The 18,200-nt window shown below is 37.5% G+C and overlaps 1 protein-coding gene across 2 annotated transcripts in view; it reads left to right on the forward strand.

Annotated features, from left to right (window-relative positions):
• Positions 1-18,200, forward strand: part of FBN1 (fibrillin 1) — a gene marked incomplete at both ends in the record, with an annotated part of 146,511 nt that overhangs the window by 84,205 nt on the left and 44,106 nt on the right. For both annotated transcript variants that reach the window (XM_079541146.1, XM_079541145.1), the window contains 13 exons: positions 324-449; positions 1,124-1,243; positions 2,177-2,314; positions 3,566-3,616; positions 6,019-6,144; positions 6,932-7,156; positions 8,868-8,993; positions 9,088-9,216; positions 9,935-10,060; positions 10,198-10,323; positions 11,144-11,266; positions 15,371-15,496; positions 16,214-16,339. In XM_079541146.1, the coding sequence (XP_079397272.1) occupies positions 324-449; positions 1,124-1,243; positions 2,177-2,314; positions 3,566-3,616; positions 6,019-6,144; positions 6,932-7,156; positions 8,868-8,993; positions 9,088-9,216; positions 9,935-10,060; positions 10,198-10,323; positions 11,144-11,266; positions 15,371-15,496; positions 16,214-16,339 (1,668 nt within the window). The remainder of the gene's footprint in view (positions 1-323; positions 450-1,123; positions 1,244-2,176; positions 2,315-3,565; positions 3,617-6,018; positions 6,145-6,931; positions 7,157-8,867; positions 8,994-9,087; positions 9,217-9,934; positions 10,061-10,197; positions 10,324-11,143; positions 11,267-15,370; positions 15,497-16,213; positions 16,340-18,200) is intronic.

The raw sequence follows: 18,200 nt of genomic DNA on the forward strand, positions 1-18,200 counted from the left end.
TGCTTTCATTATTTTAATGAGCTTTCATGAAGAAGGAGGGTGAAGTAAATGGGATCTTCAGTATAGTTTTAGTTTACTTGGAGTGGTCATTTCCATTTGAAATAATTCCAAACCTGTTGTCTGCTCAAAAATCTTGAAATCTATTTAATGCCTTTGATAAACGGTGGAAGACGTGTATAAGTATTCTTTCTCTCTCATCCCTTTGTTTCCTTCTCTCCACACACACAAAACCTAATGAAATGTGGCTATAAATGTGGAAATTTTATTTTAGTTTCTAGTCTAGGAATGTTTTCTATCTTAATAATTCTTAATTTTCATTATAGATATTGATGAATGTGCGCTGAACATGCTGCTTTGTGATAATGGGCAATGCAGAAATACCCCTGGAAGTTTCACTTGCACTTGTCCCAAAGGATTTGTATACACTCCTGACCTAAAAACATGTGAAGGTAATGGATAGCACTTCATTTCATTCTAATTCGATTCATTGGGATTGTTACTGTGTTGTGTCAGATATACTTTGAATTCTGAGATTATTGCATATGGAACATAAAACAAAAAAGAAGGAAGAAAAAAAAAGGGAAAATGTGGGGAAGTAGGAAAAGAGGAGATGCTATACTCAAACATGAAAGTTTTACATTACATGAACTTGTGGAATAGCCTGTGTCGGGTCTGTACTAGCACTCCTTACTGAGGATGCAGTTACCCTGCATTGTGCCAAGAGTGAGAGGAATATGGCAGTTACTAGGCTTTACAAATCTTTTCTCTTTTGTGGATAAGACAGAGCCAGATGGGTCGTTGTCTGAATCCTTTTTGATCCATAGACAGGACGTGTGTCAAATCACTTAAGCAATATGGTATCACCACAAAAGCAGGGCAACAGGTGGATATCACAGAAAAGTGAGATGCTGCTGCTGAGTTCAGTTGTTTAATGTCCTAATATGTTAGAGTGTCTTTAGGGCACATGCATCATTAGCTTGCTGTGAAGAGCTTTGTGAATAAACCAGAATATGAGGAAACCTACTATTAGAAGAGCTTCTTCCAGTTCAACCTCAGCTGATAAAGGCCACGTGTATTTTTGTTAGTGTTTCCTGGCACTAACAGCAATGTGCTTCTCTTACAGATATTGACGAGTGCGAATCTAATCCCTGCGTTAATGGGGTATGCAAAAATACTCCAGGCTCTTTCGCTTGTGAATGTTCTCCTGAAAGTACTTTGGATACAACAAGAACTATCTGCATAGGTATTTATTCTTCTAAAAATATTGCTTTCTGGTTGAAAATGTCCAGTGATGTTCAGTTTAGAAAATACTTTGAAATAACTTCTGTAGTTACGTTCAGTGGAAAATGTTCCAGAAACAATATTTAAGTGTTTATGTACTCATAGTAATGGTGAAAACAAAGTGTGACTAGCACATGGGAGTGATTTCATGTCAGATTTGAAAGAGATAAAAAGTTTTGTAACTCATAGGTAAGAATGATCAGAGCAGTTCTTCAGGACTGGACTCGCCCATTTAAGTCCTCCTGCAAGAGAGGTGGACATGTTCTCCTTGAGATCAGATCTCAGGAAAGGCCAGGTTTTATTTTGAGAAGGAGCATAAATAAGTTGTGTTTGGCTTAGACCAGCTCTGGAGAGCCATGGACAAAGCTGTGACTTCCTCACTACAAGGTGGACTCCTAGGTTCTTCCTTCAGCTCTTCTGGAGTGATGATAATTTATAGATATTGCCTAATTAGAAAAAATTATTGAACTGTAGTTCTGGGAGGTCCTCAGCCATCTCCTGCCTCTGCTTGATGAGAAGATCACATATCCAGACTGGGGGACCTGGTAAGAAAGTGGAAGAGGGATTCATAGCTACCCTGTTCTTCTGTGTGTACCTTAAATCAGAGTAATAAGAAAATTACCACAACTGAAGTCTTGAATGGTGTTGAGATATTCTCTGTTGGGATTAATAAACATAAACTAAGAGTTGGAAGGGCTCCTTGCTGAGGTGACTATAGGCTATAGTCCGTCATAGAAAAAGATGAATTAAGAGGTTTTAAAATAAATTCAGGTCTGATATGTTAAGTTAGGATGAAAGTATGATTCTTTTTATGGTTAAATTCAGATGTATTTTCAAATATTTTCATGTATATCTAACTGTCTGCCTGACAATACCTTTTCTTTTTTCCTGACAGAAACTGTTAAGGGTACCTGTTGGCAGAACATGGTAGATGGAAGATGTGAGATAAATATCAATGGAGCAACTCTGAAGTCTGAGTGCTGTTCAACACTGGGTGCTGCTTGGGGTAGCCCGTGTACGCAGTGTGAACGAGGTAACACTCTCCATTTGTTCGCTTAAAATTTCCATTCACAGCTCCTGTACCTCACAACTGTGGCATTACAAGTCTATCCATCTTACTTAAATGCATGAATAATCTAACACTCCACACAGGGGAATAAGCTTAAGAAGACTAGCTGTTTAAAAGCATCTAGCTATCAAATCCCTGGCAGATACTCACTTTAAAAAACAAAAACAAACAAGAAAACCCAGCTTTTATTCTGAGTTAATCCATAAAGTTGTAGGAGACTGAGGCGCTGTTCTATGTCTTCTTTAGGTTTGCTTTATTGTGATGAAGGTGTCATTGTATAAGATATAACTTATATCCTCAGGAACCTAGGATTTTTCCTCTTGTGAGGCTGGTCCACATATTGTCATAGTTTGGTCACATGCCAGACTAGTAACTTTACTTTTTCTATTGTGCAGCATTAATTCCTTTTTCAGTCTGGGGAAAAAAATAAATAAAAAGAGGTGTCAAAATATTGAGAGGCGGCAAATAGCTCTAACTAGATTTATAGTAAACAGTTTACAAGTTAAATTCTGAAAGGAAAGGACCACGCCTACAGCTTGTAACTTGCTGCATAACTTTAGCATTGTTTATTATAGTCAGTGATCTGGAGCTTTCAAGAAAATGTTTGCAATGAACGGATCTTTTTGGTGTGTTAATGGAGGGAGGAGAGGGAGTAGCCCTTATTATACTCTGTACGTTAACTGATGATCTGGAGAATCATATGGTTGATCAGAGTTGGGGATCTGCATATGCACTTGATAATTAGACTGAACTGTGGGGTGAGCTGGGAACCCGGGATAAGCAGGTGAATGCAGAAATGTGCATGAGATATTACTTATACATGCTAAAAGCTGCTACTTTGTTCAAGTCTTCAGTTCATCTTTGATATCTCAGCAGAATCCATCCTCGTCTATCATTGGTAAATATGTCTGTAATGTGCTGAGACCAAATTAAATGAATGATTTGAACAAAGCAGGAATAATATAACCATATTGGGGTAAGCTAGCTAAGGTGCACTGGAGGCAAAACAGGATAATGGCTGACAGTATGCATAGTTTATGTATGACCCATCTTACCTCTTCATTATTTCAGAAAATACTGAGATATTGTCTAAGCATTCAGACCACTCACAACAATAAACTGTAGATAATTTTTCACATGATCATTTTTGCACAAGAAGCTAATGGTGAGTTTTGGACTATACAGTTCTAAACGGTCATTCTGTTTGTTTTACAGACCGAATATGCCAAAAGGGATTTTCAAGAGTAAGAGGAACAGTATGTGAAGGTATTTATTGTTGCCTTGACAGAAATCAGAGCTCGAAGGAAAAAAAATGCCAATGTTTTGAGTTAGGTGGTTAATTTAGTGTAGAGGAACACTAAGCCAAATTCTTACCTTGTATGATTCTATTGATTTCCTGAAAGTTATGTTAGGGATGAATTTGTTTTCAGTTTGTTTAACATTCCTGCATACGGCTTGTCTCAAAGGATACACTTGAAAATACAGTATTTACCAGCATAAGGAGATGGCTCTCCCTTCAAATACTATTTAATGTGTAACCCATGCAAGCAAATAGTGCATTTTATATATGCATTAAAACTTGGCATTATTGTTACAGTATGCAAAACCATTACTATGCTATAGAAAAGGCATGTTTAAAGAGTACATTTCAAACGAAAGCTTTTTTTCTTAAACTTTGCTTTTTTTCCGTGTAACATTATATTAAATAAGACATGTTCCAAAGCATAGTTATTGTCTTGCAAAAAATGGGCATCAGCACACAGTTAAACTTTGGTTAAAGAAAAGATTGAACGTTTTTTTTCATCAAGCTTTTTGCTTGATGACTCTATAGTATTCTGTGAGAATTGAAGGTCCCACCCTATTTTATCTTCATCTCAATTGATTTGAACCCCTGACAAAGGACTGCATATTTCCATAATATGCAGAAGCTCAGAGTGTCTTGTACTGCTATGGGTCATCCTGACTGACAACATCTGACATGACACTGCAGTTAAAATATTTTTAAAAAATTACTCCCATATGTAGCTTCCATAAAGAAACATTGTTCTTCTCTGTAACAGAAAAATAAAATAAAACAAACAATAACAACGAAAGAAAGAAAGAGGAACACCCTCACACATGTTCTTTGCTTTCCAAATGATGACTGAATACCTTGGCACATCCATGCTGCAGACCCATTGTACATAACTTATTTGACCTCAGCAACACTTTTTGGAGTAAGTGAAAGAAAAAGGAAAAAAAAAGAAAAGAAAAGAAAAAAAAAGTGGCCCCACCTTTCTCTATTCACAGGGAAAGTCTTAGAACATTTTCAACACTGCTGGGATGGAAAATTTATCCTTCCAAGATGTAGACATAACTGTTTTCAGCATTTCCTTTACTAGCACTTTGGATTGCATCTATTATATGCTTTCATCTTTCTGATTTCAATGGGACCTGGATAGCCCCAGATATTTCAGAGTACTTTCCCCTGGTTTTAACATACTGAAGTGGTATTTGGGCTTCAACCAATGTAAGCATTTTTCAAGACAAGGGAAGAGCTCTAGGAAATTTACTGGCAAGTGAGATATAGGACAAGGGAGTAAATTTAGTTCCCAAAAGGTGATACTCAGTTCTCCCATACATAGCCCCTGTAAAATTAGTAATGGAACTTGTGCAAGGAAATAAGCAAACTAAATTGGCAGTCTTCCTCTAGTTTATGGGTGAGCCCTGGAATTGTCAGCTGGAATATTGTTCACAAGCTGTGAACTGTGTTTCAGTGATTTCAAATAGACCCTTGGCTTTACTTCCTGCCTTCCAGTCAAGATGAGCCTTTTATTTATAATATCTAGTAAAGGGCAGAGGCCACCGATGTCCACTTGGACATGTATCTTCCACACTGTTCCGTGCAGTTCAAGTGTTGCAAAGACAGTTCACTCTAGGAGTTTTGTTTGGAAGATCAGTGAATCCAGCCTACCCACTTCTTGATTACTCTCTCTACGTGACTGTTCAGCTGTAGGCCAGTCATTTCTTTCTGACTGCTTGTTCTTATTGTCTGTCTTCAAAATTGTTATGCTTCATCTTGGGTTATATTTAAGCCTGGGGGCTTTTTATGGAGGCAGTTGCAAAGCATATGCTTTTCACAAAGGACACCAGTGGGAGGACCCACCAGTCATAGGTGGCCATAGGATTTGATTTCAAACAGTGTTGTAGTTTCCAGACATTCAGAGGTGTGCCTGAAGAGGCAGAAACAGTAGGAGTGCAAAAATATTAAAAAACATCACAAAATGCAACATAGCTAAACCTTGTCAGAATAACGCATGTTCTCATTGTGCACTTGCCTTTTTCTTTCTTTGCTGATATGAGTTAAACATATGGACTCCAGTGAAAATAAAAATTGGTACTATTTTAATGTTTTGTGAGGAGAAGGATGTTATTTTTGAATTTGATTTCAATATATGTAGGAATAGCAAATAATAATATGTAATATTCATGATCATCAGTTTTTTCTGTAATTAGTTGATTCTGGCTAACTTGCATAGGAAATCATAAATATTTGCAGTTTTTTTAGGTCATATAAACTTCTCTGGTTTTGTATTTTATCTTAAACATTAGAATGTTCGTTTCTTTTTCTGATTTGAGGATGTTTAGCATGGTAGTGATTACTTTTATCACATTTTGATTGGAAATAGATGTAAATGAATGTGAGGTGTTTCCTGGAGTCTGTACCAATGGGCAATGTGTCAATACCCTGGGATCGTTTGTTTGCCAGTGCCCCAGTGGAATGACTTTAGATGCTTCTGGACGGACTTGTCTTGGTAGGTATTTATTCTGTTTACAGATCTAATAGGGAAAAGCAAATCTATGTGGTGAGCAAATAGTTTTTTGCTGCTCGTTTTCTTACAAATAAGGAAGATTACTTTTGTTGATATAAGTCATTTTCAAGTAGAATTGATCAGGGACATGAACTCTGTTCAACTGGAATATGAACGGATTGCATTGGTAAAAGTCAGTTACCATCTGCTGACTATTTTAATGGCGTAGATTTGGTTCAAAATTATCCATCTGACAGATCTGTACAGCTGATCATTGCTCTTCATCATGATCCCCACCAAAGTTGGCAAGGTTGGAACGATGGTGGTGGGACCACCGTGGGCCAGCACCATGGCTTGTGAGGAGCCAGCCACATTGTGTATCGTAATGGCTTGTGCAACAAAATATCCGAGTTTTGTATGCTGTCCATCCAAAGCACTTTTGTCCCTTAATAATAGTAAATGCCTAATGTTTGTCTCAGAATGAGGTATAGCTTGTATTAAAGGGCTTTATATAGTTACAGTAAGCTGGAATGCTTAAAAACAATTTTTTTGATCCAAAACATGCTCCAAGCATTGAGCAATATTCTACACAAAACTTATTTCAGTTGTTGGTTTTCAAGTTTACTGTTAATATTTTGCTGTTAGGAGCTATGCAGTCTCAGCACTCAGTGCCTAAGTCTTCAAAAACATGGAGCAAATTGTCTAGTGAAGGGATTCTGGAAGAAGGATTTCTCTGCAGTGAACTAAATTTTCTCTTTCTCTCTCAACATATTGTTCAATTGCCCAACAGACATTCGCTTGGAGAGTTGCTACCTGCAACATGAAGATGAGCAATGCACTGCACAAATACCAGGCCGACACCGAATGGATGCTTGCTGCTGTTCAGTGGGGGCAGCGTGGGGCTTTGAGTGTGAGGAATGCCCTCTGAAGGGATCACCTGAATTTGAAGCTCTTTGTCCCCGAGGGTCTGGGTTCTCTACAAAGATAGAGATAACTGGGAAACCTTTCTCTAAAGGTATGTGATGTATTTGTGCTTCTTTGCTACTAAATCCTGCTGGCTTTTCCTTTTGATCTTCTGTTGGTAAATTCTTGGAAATTGATAACTAGGCAATTCATTTATCCTGAGGCACACTTTAAAATCCCATTAGGTTTCATGAAAAATAAGGCTAGAATTAAACATGAGATTGTTTAGTCTATGTCAGATCATTAAAAACTGTATGGCATTGCAAAGTACTAAATCTCTGTCTGCTAGCAAAGTTAAATTATGCATGACTTTGCCTCCTGTGATGCATCTAAAGACATCTCTAGCTGATGAAATAGCTTTGAAAACCTGGCACCTCATACTACAAGAAGTGGAACAAACTGCACAGTTAGCTTTGGACATATGGAAAGAGCAGTCTTTCTTACATGTAGTATTTTCAATTCTATTGTGGAGCAAGCAAGGGAGGTTGAATAATTTCGTTAATTTCTAGTGGAGCTACGATGAGAAGTAGAGAAAAATGTTTCCAGCATGATAGCTCAAATCAGCAGAATTGAATTTACTGTAGACTACGTTTTGTTATGATTGCTCTTGTTAAAATTCAGCATTAGTGCAAATCACACAGTGACATCCTGGTGTCATGTTTTAAAAGCCATCTTTCCAGGGTTTCCAGTGGGATTAAGCTGGATGAAGCACAAATGGATGTGAATATACTTAAAGAAAGCCAGTTACCAAAACTTAAACATTTTGAAATTTTAAAGGATGAGAAAATATACGTGAATGACAATTGCTGTTGGTAGTTTCAGTCTTAGTTTTATAAATAGTTGCTAAGTTATTAATTTTAATTATATGACATGTGCTATTAATTACACTCGTATTTTCTGTGACTCATGATAGTCACATTTTTTCTCAGAAACCAGCAGATAGAATAGCTCTTCTGGAAGTTCCCTTTGTAGGTTTGATCTTCTGTCTGCTGAAATCTTATTGTTGACTTTAGTGAGCCGCAATTAGGTTCTGCAGAGCAAAGGAGGAATAAGTAGTGTTTAATAACAGAAATTGGCAGTTTATAACAAGTAGTTATATGTTTGGTAGTTTAATAACAGAATGGCAGTTGCATTGCAGAATGTCTATACAGAAAGCAGTGTGAATTTATGCAGTGCGTCCTACAAGTTTCCCAAAAGGAGGGATCAGTATCATGAGAATGAACGACCTCTGAAGTCAACATTGTTCTTTTGTGTGCTGTTTTCACAAGAAGTGATAATATCATATGTCCTTACCATTAAAGGTGTAGACAGGGAGCTAAAAGGACTGTGAAATGTGGCATTTTAAAGAGAATGTGTTGTTGAGCTCTTGCATGGTCTGTGTCTCCTCTTTCTCAGTCATTCCCTTTCTGAGGTTTCAAGGCTTAAGAAGAAGCAAGAAATCTGTGCAGTGCTAGAATAGGATTGCACTGAACAGAGGTCCTCCTTAGCACCTTTGTTACTTAACAGATGCTATGAGATGAAGACCTTCCTGTAAAGCTCTTCCAAAATCCATTGTTAAAGATGACAATGATATAGTTGCATATGAATGATTGTTGCTATGTTGTGGGAGGTATGTGTAAATTGTAATTGTAATGTCTAAATTGTGATTGGCTCCTTATTGCAGAATTCACATTTTTACTAACCTGTTTTCCTTGGAAAATTTTGGACATTTTGCTAGCTTGCTGTACAGTCAAATGCCTAATATCAATCCATTTCATTTGCAGATATCAATGAATGTAAAATGGTCCCCAGTCTTTGTACTCATGGAAAATGCAGAAACACCATTGGCAGTTTTAAATGCAGATGTGACAGTGGATTTGCCCTTGATTCTGAAGAGAGGAACTGTACAGGTAAACTGCATGGATCTCTCTCTCATAGCTTTGATTTGGAAAAGGCAAAACTGGATTGCTTTGAAAATATTGAGGATGTTATTTTATGTTGCAGATATTGATGAATGCCGCATCTCTCCTGATCTTTGTGGCCAAGGCATCTGTGTCAATACTCCTGGAGACTTTGAATGTGAATGTTTTGAAGGCTATGAAAGTGGATTTATGATGATGAAGAACTGCATGGGTATGTCTTTTTATAGGCACAAATCCTATGTAAGGTTTATTTCTGTGAAGCACTTGGGTTATTTTAAAATCCTGATTGTGCCTCAATTTAAGTCCCTCTTATTTTTGAATCTTATTAAAGCTCACTTGAAAACTTTGACTTGATTTCTACCCTAAACGTGAATTCCCTAGCACTGTAGGATGCCAGAGCATATACGAGCAAGGGTCAGGATTTTAGGAGGTTAAAATTATCCCAGGAGTCCCCAGTGCGGTGAGTGGGATATCAACCAGTCAGGTTAAAGCCGATGAAAATCTAAAAGCAGCCTTATTTTGTTTATTTGTATGTTTATACTGCACTGTGGTTTAAGAGATAGCTAGCTGCAGCAAAGGTTCCAGTCTATCTAGGCTGATGGAGCTGTGAGAGGCAGCAGGCTATAGGGAGAGATTCAGTCAGGACAGAAGAATGTTTCTTCACCTGTAGTAATAGCCTGCCCCAGTGTGTGTAAGTGCAGGGCAGTGGGAAGTGGCATGCAGGGGCTGTGTGAATATGGTGCATGGAGCAGTGCTGTGCCTTGTGTCAGCAGGTGGATTGGACACCTAGGAGGGCAGCAGGGTCGGTACCTGGGAAGGGATTGGTTCAAGAAGTATGCTCACAAGAAGTGCAATGCTGAAGCGTTATCTGGGCTGCTGTGGTGGCAGTGCTGGGTCCTGCAGTGATGTGCCTTCCTTTCTCCCCACAGACATCGATGAGTGTCAGCGCAATCCCCTTCTCTGCCGAGGTGGCACCTGCATCAACACAGAGGGAAGTTTTCGGTGTGATTGTCCTCCAGGCCATCACATATCACCAAATATCTCTGCGTGTATAGGTGAGGCATGGAGACAGTATCAGTATTGTGCACAACTCTTTATACTGATACTGTACTGCCCTGGCATTTATTTTCTTTGCTTGAGTATACTTTCCATGCAGACATAAAAATGTGTTTGTCCTTTTCTTTTGCAACAGACATTAATGAATGTGACCTAAGCACCAATTTGTGCCGAAACGGACATTGCGTCAACCTGATTGGAAAGTATCAGTGTGCTTGCAACCCTGGTTATCAGTCCACACCTGACAAGTTATACTGTGTTGGTAAGGACAAAACCTACCCATAAACTCTATGAATGGGGAAGATAAAACAAATTAATTATTTCTAGTAGTTAAGATATTTTTATCTGTGATTCAAAACTCTAACCATTTCCTGAGAGGAGTAAAATTACGACACTGCTGTAGTTAGCTATCTATATCTTATTTTTTCTAGTAAATCAATCACAGTGCATAAAATTGAATACAGTTTTAAATGGCCTGACACTTCAGGCTTTGATCATGAAGCAAGAATTCTTTGTTAATTCCTGAGTTCTGTATTTTATTAAAAATCTGTGTTCTTGAGAGACCATGAAGTAAATCGTGTGGCTCAATGGAATTTTTCCTACTTTGATCTGCAGTCGTCTCAAATATGAAGCTTTTCCTGTAACTACTTCCCGAAAGCCACATTTTGTAAATAACATTTAGTTTAAATAATCTGTTATGCACTCCTGTATTTGCTTACATTTTAATGTGCAATGGAAATGCATGCAAAAGTCTGCAGGCTTTAATTCTGCCTGGTAGATAATTCTTACAAAAATTTTATTACCTTCATGACACAGTGGTAACCCAACAGTGATGTTTTTATACATAAAGAGATGTTCAGAGCTGTTTGTATATGCAGTCAGATAATCTCGTATTTTTTCCTCTATGGTTTGTCTGACATTCAGCCTCTATTCGTAAGCACTTGAATGTTCAAGGAGCTTGCAAAACTCAAGTGTAGAAGCTGGATTGCTGCTGTTCTGGAAAGCTAGTGCAAGTATGTCCATGAAATGTGCTTTGAAGTAAATAATATTGTGGGTTTTAATTGTGATTTTCTCCATTTTAGATATTGATGAATGCAGCATAATGAATGGTGGCTGTGAGAACTTCTGTACAAACTCAGAGGGCAGCTATGAATGTAGCTGTAAACAAGGATTTGCACTCATGCCAGACCACAGGACATGCACAGGTAAGGAGATTTTGGAGCTTTTCTGTAATGTATCATTTCAGTATTTTTTAAATGGACCTTTTAATTTTTTTTTAATTAAGGCTTTTATTAAAAATACACTGTCAAAATGATGTAATTAATGCATGGAAGGTGAAGGTCTTTTTCTAAAGCAAAGATCTCCAAAGTGTCAAAATTTGACTACTGTAGGCTGAATTGCTTTGAAGGAAATCGGATGTTCATAATATAGATCAAAATCTAAAATGGAAAACATCATTGTGAACATAAATCAAAATGCCATCTTTGTATACTGTATAATTATGTTGGAGGGCTAATTGGCAGAAATGCTATAAAATTGGCTATTTTATCCTGTTCTGTCATTGTGTGTTGCCTGCTCTTAAGCAAGCAAAAATAAGGCCTATTTTTAATCTTTATTTAGCTGAGTGCAAATATCCTGCAATACTTCAAAACTGAATGACTTTCAGACAAACTAAGATTTGAATAGTCCTAAACTTTTGTAGGAAACAGCTCTCTTGCACTCTAAGCAGAATGGATGAGAAAATTGTTAGAGCTCTGTATCTACTTGGTGTTCTTTGGGATTCATAATCCCAGTAAGTGGATTCTGCTTGGTTACAGGAAAGTTACCACACAGGTTAATGGAGCATTTCTTCTCTGCTCTTTTCTTACTTCTTACTGCACGTGCCAGCTGTTTGCCAGTTCTTTGAAGAGCATGAGAAATAAAACAGGTTTAATCCCTTGGAATAGAATCGCCTTTCAAGTTGAACAAATGAGTTTTCTATATAGAATTAGTAGAGTGAGCTCACATTCAGAATTTGTGAATATTTATAAGCCTCTGACCAGGGTCTAATTTACCCTGAGGCCGCTTGCTACCATTGCAAAGGATAAAAGAGCCTTTAAATTATAGTTAAATTCAGTTCACCCCCCCCCCACTGAAAGATTACACTGTCACAATTCTGTAAAGTAGCCAATCTTCAGCAAGCATCCAACCCTTGTTCAGTGAGAAAATTCTAGCAAATTAACTGTTTAAAAACATACAATTCTTAAATTAGAAACAGTTTAATTTAGTGACCAGGGGTAGATCAAGTTTCTAGTAAAGGCAATTCCATGCAAAGAACATCACTGCTGGTGTTTTGGGCACCTTTTCAATGCAGAAAAAAAAACCATTTGATCAAAATCTAAACTTGATAGGACTACGCTGTATGTACATGAGAGGGAAAGGAAGACAGGGAGCAGGGATCTGTGATGCACTTTTCTGTTTTCTTCTTCTTGACTTCACTAGGAAATGAATAACAAAAGTGTATGTTTGGGAAGGGATTTCAAGTCAGCAGGCTACAAACAGTTCTCCTCTCTTTTGCCCTACTTGCCCCTTGTCACCCAGACAAATCTCTAAACCCAAGAAGAGAGTAGATCAGAGTATTTTCCTCCCTATTAGGCTACAGAGTTTGGAATAGGAAATTATAATCTTTTTCTTTTCACAGCTAAAAAGGGAGGCAGAAATTGTCTTTGCTGAGTGGAGAAAATAGGTTCTCAGAGTTTTTGTCACACGTTAACTTGATGTTAAACAAGTCCCTTGAGGTTTATAGTCAGGTCTTACCAGGTAGAAGCATGTTGAAGCATCAGATGGTGTTAATTTTTGCATATTTATATCTTACATGGACCCTGAAAAATCAAATTTCACTTATAGTCTAGCTATTAAAAGCTATGAACTATTCATTTTCATTTTATCCTCTAAGAAAGACTTGAATGCAATTGGCAGTGTATAAGGAGGCTTACGTAATTCTGCTGATTTCTGTAGGCCTGTTTATGTGTTTAACACAAAGTATCATAGTAAGTAGTTGCCTAACACTCCCAACAACTGATTGCATCTCTGGGGAGTACTGATGTCATGCTAGAACAGGTTACTATGCTACAGCAGGATGCTATACCAAATCTAATGGTTATTTTTTATCCCCATTTCTAAAGCCAATTCGTAGTGTTGTAATCCTGTATTTATAGAGAAATAGCAATTTTTCCTGTGTACTTTATTTGGCTTAGGTTTTTTTTTTAAATATGCAAGTTGTGACAATGAAAGAAATTTTAATAAGAGATGCTGCCAATAGTTGGGATTTGTAGGATGAAATACCAGATTTTTGGTATTACTACATATCTTTTTGAGCATGTCCAGAAATGACTGTAGATACAATTAATTGTGGGCACAAATAACGATTATATTTTAGTCAGAGGTTTTTTTCCTACCATTTGTGTAGCCAGGTATCAGCTATCTCTTGAGGTATGTGATATACTGATGGCAGAAATGCCAGACACCTTTGGATGTCAAGTCAAACTCTACTCAAGAAAATACTCAGAGCTGTGAGGCGCCATGTTCATCACTCTTTTAGTATCTAAAAATGCTGCCTTCTTCTCATGAAGAGAAATTGTTTGCATATATAAATATATTGTGAATATTCAGTCTGCATGTTGAAATTTTGGTCTCTACCCAAGGTTAGTTAAAAAAGAAGAAAAAATATTTTTTGCAGCATTTTCTACTTTGCAGAGAATGTCTGATTTTTGTATGTTGTATGTTTGTACACGGTACATGATTTAGGAGCACTGTGACCAGAATATGTGAAATAACCATTTTTACATTTTATGCTTGCACTCTGTGTGAACATGTCTTTTATTTTTAACATCATACAAAGCTAGAAGCCATTACAGAATACATTTCTTAATAATTGAGCTGGTAAGAATGCTGTTCAGTTCAGTAGTAGGTCAGGTTTGAATTGGTGAGGTTATGCATAAATAATCTGCTCAATTAGGAGAAACAACAGGTTCTTTGTCAGATGATTTTCCCCCAACTGTGAAATCAATACAGTGACAGGTTAGTAAATAAAGTTCTTTATTTCTGTCATTATTATCCCCATTTCTAGAGCTTAATTTTGCATGTTAATTCAAATTCCATTCCAAATTAAATTTCCAGGCTAATGTCCATGCTAACATTATTTGCTCTTTAAGATGAACAGGGATGGGTCGGCCTTCTTCCTTGCAGAAGCTGTGTATTCACAAAAACACTAGCTGCTAGAAATATAGAAGCATAATGAACATAATATTTTAAGTTAAAGTGAGTTCATTTTCTGCAGCTGCATAATTACTGCAGTCCACAATAGACCAGACTGATAATGAGTTTCACCCTTTCTCTCAGAGGGGGTTCCTGAATTTTGTGCTTTTTGTGCTGATTTTTTTCCCATGGAATCAGTACACAGTTTCAGATTTTTGTTCTTGCTGGTCTATGTTGGTGCTGACACAGGGAGATTCTAGAAATTTTTACAAGAAGCACTAACATAATCCCAGAGACTTTGAAAGACTCCAGACGCTAGCACGGCTGCATTAATATAATGAAGTGTCTGCTTTTGCGGTTGGCCTCCATCACTGATGGCTACTTTCAAGAACTGAAAAAGCATCTTATATGCTAGCAGATGTAAATATGTGTGTCGGCTGGCCAGTCAACTGAAATGCTAACAAGTAAATAGATGAAATAATTATATATATATACACATTAAAATACCCATTCCCTACCACTTCCCACCAAAACCCCAAACAAACAAACATAAAATCTCTTAGTGAACTAAATATATGTGCTGTACTTATTCCCATCATGGTCTTGACTCCAGTTTGTCCAGTTTTCTAGTTTGTTACCGCTCTCAATACATGAATATAAGACAACATTTTTAAGCTGTGTGAAGTCTGAATTTGACTTCAGAGCTTCCATTGACTTCAGCAGTGATGGATTGTATCTCGGAATCTCCAATTACATGTAGCCATGTTGTGTGACAAAGGTTCTGTTTCTGTTTTGTTTTGTTTTTATTTTGTTTCTCTTAATGACTTCTCTACTGACAAATCTGGTTCCCGCTCCTCTTGGATTCAGAGGGGAATGTTTACCACTGACTTTACCAGGAAGGGGAGATTACTCATCATGAGGATTTTGCAATATACCGCTCAAGTTATTTACAAGGATTCAAGCTTAATTGTGATTACCAGAGCATTAAATGTTTTCTTGCCATGATTAAGACTGGTTGCACTGCATGAAGGTAACCTGTCTAAGACATATTTTAATCTGAATTTTCCCTGCAGATATTGATGAGTGTGAAGATAATCCTAATATCTGCGATGGAGGCCAATGCACAAACATCCCAGGAGAATACAGATGTCTTTGCTATGATGGATTCATGGCATCTGAAGACATGAAGACTTGTGTAGGTAAGTGAAAACACCTCTTTTCCAATCTGCCTTAACTAAGGAAAAAATATTTATTAAGGCACTGTTTCCAAGGAGACATACAATGATACAGAGTATTGTTCTTGTGCTCTAGTTTTGGCCACTGAAAAATAAGAAGAGCTCCAGTGCACAAGCTATGTTTATCACATGCAGGTGCAATGTCTGTATGTTCCTGTAAACTCCCAGACCAAGTTGAAAAGCAAACATTGTGATCTATAATAGCATATCTCTGGGTGCTCTTCCAAAAAGATTTTATGCAGCTAAAATCAAAGAAGGTTTGTAGAGAGGAACTGCAGATGGGTGGCACTGCGGAAATTTTCTAGCAAGCTGAGTTGTCAGCGCTGATTTAAACTAGTCACTTAATCAAACTATGCAAGTTCTGTGCTTTGGTAGAGTAAATTAGAGAACTGGTGAATCCAAACCAAATTTTCATATTTAAATAAAAAATCTGGAGGATATTTTTTGGAAAGGTTTTGTGTAAAACAGGATAATGTATGCATCTGTGTGTGCGCATAAAGATATCTGTAACTGCTCACACAAACGTGCATATACAAAGAAAACATCAATTAACAGTCACAGTCATTCTTTGGACAATAGTGATGACTCTGAGTATTTTCCAATGAATCGTATCTCAGAGATTTTTCTGGTTACTTTCTAAGAATTTTATTTAATAAATATTAAATTATGGGGTTTTTTTAGATGTTAATGAATGTGATCTGCATCCAAACATTTGTCTGAGTGGAACCTGTGAGAACACAAAAGGCTCATTTATCTGCCACTGTGATATGGGATATTCAGGCAAGAAAGGCACAACTGGATGCACAGGTATGTTTTAAAATTAATAGTTAAACTTTAGTTACAGTTGTGATTCTGCAAGGCCTTTTTTTCTCCTCTTTCTGAGATTCTTTTACTTATTTGCTTTAAATACTATAATCTTTATCCAGATGTGCTGAACTTCTCTTCTGAACTTGGGTGGCACAGCATTCTGCCTGATGCACCTTCTGCTGAAATGAATGATAAAATGGCTGCTAGGAGCTCACTACATTGTTGTTGGTTTAATAGAACAGAAAATGCTGCTGGCTGTAACTGAAGACCACAGTGGTTTTAAATTAATTAATTGTATACTATGAGTGCAAATAGCAGGTATCTGTTCCAAGTGTTGTTTTGGCTAACAAAAATGATTTGAAATATGTGCTAAAATATATTTTCAGTTTTTGCAAAGTGGCGACAATACAGCTACCCAACTACATTGTATGAGCAATATCAGAATTTGGATTAGTTAATATATTGCCAACTAACATAAATGAGCTTCAAATACACAGACTTAGAGGGCACGATATAAATAATCCTAGTGCTTGTGTCTCAAGCCAAGGTGTTGAGAGTCTTAAGCTTTGCCCAAAAAATGAATGCAAACATATGTTTAATATAATTTTCAATGTAGACTTGGAGTAAACACATTTCTGGCAATGTTTTTGAGACAAACTTTTATTCTCGGTCTGCTCTTATTGTACAGAGTTAATAATACACTTCTGTAAGTGCCCCAAGTATAGAAGCTGGTTTTTAACAGCTCTCATAGAACAATCCGAGAGCTGAAGTTGTACATTGCTTATTGGATTGTGGATGAATAGTTATGCATTAGTAACAGCTGCCTTTGACTTACATATGAACTGATCTAAATCCAAGAAAACCTAATTGTACCCTGTAGACCAATATTTCATTGTTCTTTGTTTCTACCCTAAATTATGTGGAGCTCTTCAGTTCTCTAGACCTGAAAACCCTCATGCTGATCAGTTACACATGGCGCAACTATCATTCCCAACATAATAAGTGATGGTTAGGAGCAGACAGGGAAGCCGAAGCAACTAGTAGAAGACAAAAGGCAGAGAAAGGTCCTGGAGGCAAGAGAGGAATTTGAGGTATGGCTTCTGAGGAAGTGCCTGGAAATAACCACAATTTTGGCAGCATGTGGCTCTGGGTAGTAGCAAATGTCCCAATAAACACATTTTTTGCTAACAGAAAGGCAGGGAAATCCCTCCCTCCTGGTCCCAGCCAAGCCCTGCCTTCTGGGTGGATTCTATCTGCCATGTGGGTCTTTCCCACTGCCTCCCATGTATTTGCCTGTTCTGTAGCCCATCCTTTGCTTATCCTGGGTAAATGTCAGTGTCCCAGGGGGGATGATACTTTTTATTATGGTACCTTTATTATGGCAGATGCTGTTGAGACTTTCAGTAATTCAAAAGAGGTCTAAGGAAAAAAGGTGAAGTATTAGTTGCACTGGTAAAGTTGAGATGGGACCATACTCGTATCACCAAAATCTTGACTTTTCAGAGAAGGGAGGAAGCAGAGCAGGACCTTCTTAGACTAGTTTCATGCTGAAGAGACTGTGTAGGGACCGAAGCATAGGTTACAAGTACTACTGCAGGATCTGCAGTGTGCAGGTATTCTGATTTTTAAAAGGCATTCTGATTTTTAAATTTTTACTGGTGAAAACCTCTGGATTCCATATGTCATATTTGCATGGCCTTAGTTATCAGAACTGAATTTCCTTCGCTCAGGTGAAGGAGCCCATGAAAACATCTTTCAAGACATCTTTTGGAGTGACCCTACCAACAGCACCTTAACCCCCAGGGCTTGATTCTTGTCTTACAGAGAGATCAAAAGCATTCACAGTTTTTAGGAACTCCCA

The sequence above is a fragment of the Tetrao urogallus genome (genome assembly GCF_951394365.1).
Source record: "Tetrao urogallus genome assembly, chromosome: 11".
Taxonomy (NCBI): domain Eukaryota; kingdom Metazoa; phylum Chordata; class Aves; order Galliformes; family Phasianidae; genus Tetrao; species Tetrao urogallus.